General features: G+C 42.5%; 1 protein-coding gene across 1 annotated transcript in view; it reads right to left on the bottom strand.

Moving 5' to 3' along the window:
• RPIA (ribose 5-phosphate isomerase A) overlaps positions 1-4,596 on the bottom strand; it is a 59,388-nt gene that overhangs the window by 49,485 nt on the left and 5,307 nt on the right. The window contains exons 2-3 of the mRNA XM_017536546.2: positions 2,825-2,885; positions 1,321-1,376 (exon numbers count right to left, since the gene is read on the bottom strand). Coding sequence (XP_017392035.1) covers positions 1,321-1,376; positions 2,825-2,885 — 117 coding nt within the window. The remainder of the gene's footprint in view (positions 1-1,320; positions 1,377-2,824; positions 2,886-4,596) is intronic.

Genomic DNA, 4,596 nt, shown 5'->3' with positions numbered 1-4,596 from the left:
AAAAAAAAAAAAAGAAAGAAAGAAATAAAAATACTTGATGATCGAGTCAGTCAGAAACATTAGACATTTCGCTTTTCAAAAGACCAAGAAAACCCACCACAAGCCACCGAGGCCTTAAAAGTGTCTTCTCAAGACAGCAGGATTTTAAAAAAAGCAGCAATAAAAAAACACTTAAGGTATTCCTTTCAGTCCCCTGGGTGGCCAGCCACCTTGTTTAGGGTCTCCGAGAGATTTAACATCAAGGAAGCTCCAACAGTAGGCACTCTCCTAACTCCCACACCTGTCTACCTGGAATCTCTGCCTTACTCCCTACCATTAAGCTAACGCCACGTCTGTTTTTGAAGGAACCTTAACCTCCCTCCCTTCACCAGAGCTGGTTGCAGGCTGCCAGCCTTCTGTGCCTCCAGGATTGGGAGGGTTCCAAGCCTAAGTCCATAAAGTCCCAGGAGTACCAGTCACGTATAAATCTCACCTCCTACCCCAGTGCATAGTATCATCTTGACTAATCCAATGAGAGATTATATGCATACTCCTCCCTGCAATGGCCAGATGTGGGATGAGAGTTGGCTCCAGCTGAGCAACTGTCTTCCCTTCCACTTCCCAAAGCCTGCTCTTTCTATCTCTCTCTATATTTAACTAGCTCCACTGCTTTCCTCCATCAGTTCCTACTATTTTATGATGTACTTGCATTACTAACACATTGCTTAATTCCTTTTAGCCTTTTTTTTTTTTTTTTTTTTTTTTTTTGAGACAGGGTCTCACTCTGTCACCCAGGCTGGAGTACACTGGCACAATCACAGCTCACTGAAGCCTCGACCTTCTGAGCTCAAGAGAGATCCTTCCACCTCAGCATCCCACATAGCTGGAACTACAGGTACAAGCCACCACACCAGCTAATTTTTATATTTTTTGTAGAGGTACCGTTTCACCATATTACCCCGGCTGGTCTTGAACTCCTGGGCTCAAGTGATCTGCCTACCTTGGCATCCCAAAGTACTGGGTTTACAGGCATGAGCTACCACACCTGGCCTAGCCTGATTTTTTTCACCTATAAATAGGAATAATATTCCTTGAGGATAGAGGCTACCTGGCCATCTCTGCCTACTCTGTAGTGCCTAAACTCAACATGCGTGGATATTCATTGAGTGAATAAACAAATGCACCTAAAACTACAATTCTAAGATGGAATCTTTGGTCAATAAACTCTCCCATTTCTGGACTCTCTGAAGCTAGAACAACCTTGAGGTATAAGACAAGGCCCTCGAGGAACCAGAAGATATAGCAGAAGCTGTCACAATGCAGATGGAAAGTAGGACATACCTGGAAGGAAGTGGGAATACAGACGAGGTTCAGATTCTCTTGCTTCACCCTTTCAGCTGTGGAAACAAAAGACATATCGGCAGTTTTTCACTCTCCTCACTTTATTTTTCTTGTCATGTGTTTACTCGAATCCAACAGATAAGGGAAGGTCTATCTTCCACTGTCAGCTGCCTTTCATTCAGTGTTCCTCTCCTTGGTGGAAAAGCTGGTGACTGTACTTCTTCACACAGCAGAAGAGAGGGACACAAGAAAGTCTGGAGAGTTAATTACCAACCACAGAAAGCAGTGTCAATGTTTGCTATTGTTACATGCCTGGCAACATTCTAAGAACTTTGTATGTATGAGCTCTTAATCCTGACAACCCAAAACGTAAGTTAAATTACTTTCCCCATTTGGCAGATAACACAACTGAGGCTGAGAGGTAATGTAACTTGGTAGCTATACTGCTAATAAGTGGCACAGCTGGAATATGATCCCAGGCCATCTAGCCACCCAGTCTTAACTCCCCTTTATTGTCTCTTCTAGGAAAAAGCCAGAACTTTATTTTCACATTTTAGTAAAAAACATACTTATCTGTAGGCGCCAGAGGGTAGCTAAAGGAGAGACTGATTTTTTTCATTTTGGATTTGTAACTTTCAGGAAAGTCTGATTTTTAAAAAAACGATTTCAGGAAAAAAACTGTCTTATTAAAATGTCAAGTCTTTTAAATCACTGAGTGCATCTTGGGAGGTTTGGGTGCCACTATTATAAAATTCATAGTAATTCCTATGCCCTGAAAGTATTCTCTAGATACTTGGTTAAGATTGAAAGGTATACAACACAAATGCTCCCATTTGGCCAATAAGGCTTCTAGAAGCCATCACACCAGCAGTAAAACCACTCCTTGATGACAAAGTGTTCCTGGACTTTGCCTCCTGGGCCCTGGCCCTTGGCACCTAGAAGAATTCAGCAGTCAGGCAGGCCTCTCCTCTGGGCTTTGTTCTTACAAACAAAGAGCAGGGCAGTAAAACCTGTTGAGCAGCCATAGGGGCTGATAATTCCTGAGCCCTTCCTAAGCACAGACACACCCTAATCGGTGTGAGATGAGCACCTGCAGGGACTAGGCATCAGTTGCAGGAGCCCCACATCCATTCCAGGGTCATAGACAGGGCAAACCCGCTGTGACCTCAATTATTTGCCTGAGGAAGTCTGAGACCACACACAGGACTTGACAGTAGAATGCCATCAACATGATTAAAATTACATTGGGACCTCAAGCTAAGTCAGCTCTTCCCCTCCAGCTGAGCAGAGTAAACAAAGGCATGGGCAACCTTTAGAGTTGGCTGAGAGGCCCAAGTTTCCCTCTCTCCACAAAAGGGCAGAAACACTCGACTGACTTCAGGTAGTCCCCTCTCTCCAGCTCTGCACAGCTGAAGCCAAAAGGACAATGCCACTTCCTCCCTCTCCTCTACCTCCCTACCCCATCATCATACACAAAACATCCAGCAAACGTACAAGAACATACCTATTCGCTGCACAGCATGGACAATTGTAGAACCACTTCCAATTCCCAGAACTTGGTTATTCTGCCAAAAAGGGGGGAGAAAAAAAAAAACTTATCAATACCATATTTTATTCCCTTGTCAGCCCACTTCCTAAAGCTATAAAATTATTATGAACAGCAATTCACCAACAGAGACGCAAGACAGGTACTGTGCCTATTTTACAAGAACATAAACAATGAACCTCAATGCTGTACTTTAGCCAATGCATGACAAATGATCAACAAGGACCTCCTCCCTTCATTTCTGACATTGTCAACACCACCACTTCCTCCCTACATTCTACCAAATAATTGGTGCAATTACTTGCAATTGAATAGCAACTTACTTAACGCTCACAGAAAGGGCCTGCACATAAACACTTAAAGATTCCTCACCTTTCAAGCCAGCAACACTGAGTTTTGAAAAGAAAAGAAAAAAGAAAAAAGATTCCTGGCCAACCCCCAGGAGGTAATTAGTAAGAAAAACACCTAAGAAAAAACAACAGAGCCTGGAGCCTGGGTAAGAGAGGAAAGCTAAGGTTTCTGGCTTCAGTGCCTTCCACAGGCACCTTCAAGTGGGCAGCACCACAAGACACATCAGGTCCACCATCTAGAGCTCTCCCAATATCAGCAGATAAAGGGAGGGACTGAAATAACTTCAAAATAATAAAGCATGTCAGCATCTGCCTAGGTGACACCAAGGGTGCTCATTTTGCATGAGCCTGCCTCAGAGAAAATGGGAAGAGAGCACAGGCTTAGTCAAGAACATGAAAAATCGTCTTCATCTGCAATAGGAAGGATCTGTAATCGATGCAGTGCACTTCCTGAGTACAAAGTATAAGAAATAGACACCGCAATACTGAGCCTACCACCTTAAGAAACAGGGAAGGTACCTACAAGCAGACCAAGGACAACGTAGGAGCTCAGCTGAGTCTACTAGACCACAAAGAGCAAAACGAGGCCAGGGGTACTAACAGGAACTAACATGGAGCTCAGTGCCTAAGCAACTTCCTGACATCTATCTCCTGCCAGTGCAAGGCTAAACCAACAGAACACCAAAGCAACAGCTATCATTTATGAAGCACGTACCAAAACGACTTCTAAACTTTAATATAAAGTCAAATTTCACAACAATCACTTATGACCTAGAGACCCACTATCCCACTTTAGAGATGAATTCAACATTGTAAGGAAAAACTTAAGACTCTGAAATGAGCAAAAGAGACTACTGGATAGCCTTTCAATGGGATGTGCAAACCTGCTAGTATTGTCTGACTCTATGAAGGTTTGTGACTTTATCTTTAAGATATATGACGGCTCTACAGAGATACCCTTTAACTTGCAGAAAACTGTTAACAAAACAAGTAATTTTTGTTCATAGAAATACAAATTAATAGTGTGTGAGATACAATTATTATCAGATCTTCTAAATTCATTTTAAGATTTTTTTTTAACTACATATGAGCTTATGGTTGACTTCTCCTGTTGTTACGGTTTGAACATCTCCACCAAAACCCATATTGAAATTTAACTGCCATTATAACAATATTAAGAAGTGGGACCTTTAAGAGGTGATTAGGTCATAGGGCTCCACCCTTATGGGTGGGATTGGTGCCCACCCATAGCACTTCAACATCTGTCTCTCTCACCAGATGCTGCACCTTGATATTGGACTTTGTAGCCTCCAGAAGATAAGCCAAAAAATTTCTGTTCATTGTAAGTTTTTTTTTTTTTTTTTTTGAGACGGAGTTTCG

This window comes from Cebus imitator, unplaced genomic scaffold, assembly GCF_001604975.1.
Source record: "Cebus imitator isolate Cc_AM_T3 unplaced genomic scaffold, Cebus_imitator-1.0 Scaffold99, whole genome shotgun sequence".
Classification (NCBI taxonomy): domain Eukaryota; kingdom Metazoa; phylum Chordata; class Mammalia; order Primates; family Cebidae; genus Cebus; species Cebus imitator.
This window is presented reverse-complemented; position numbering and strand designations above follow the sequence as displayed.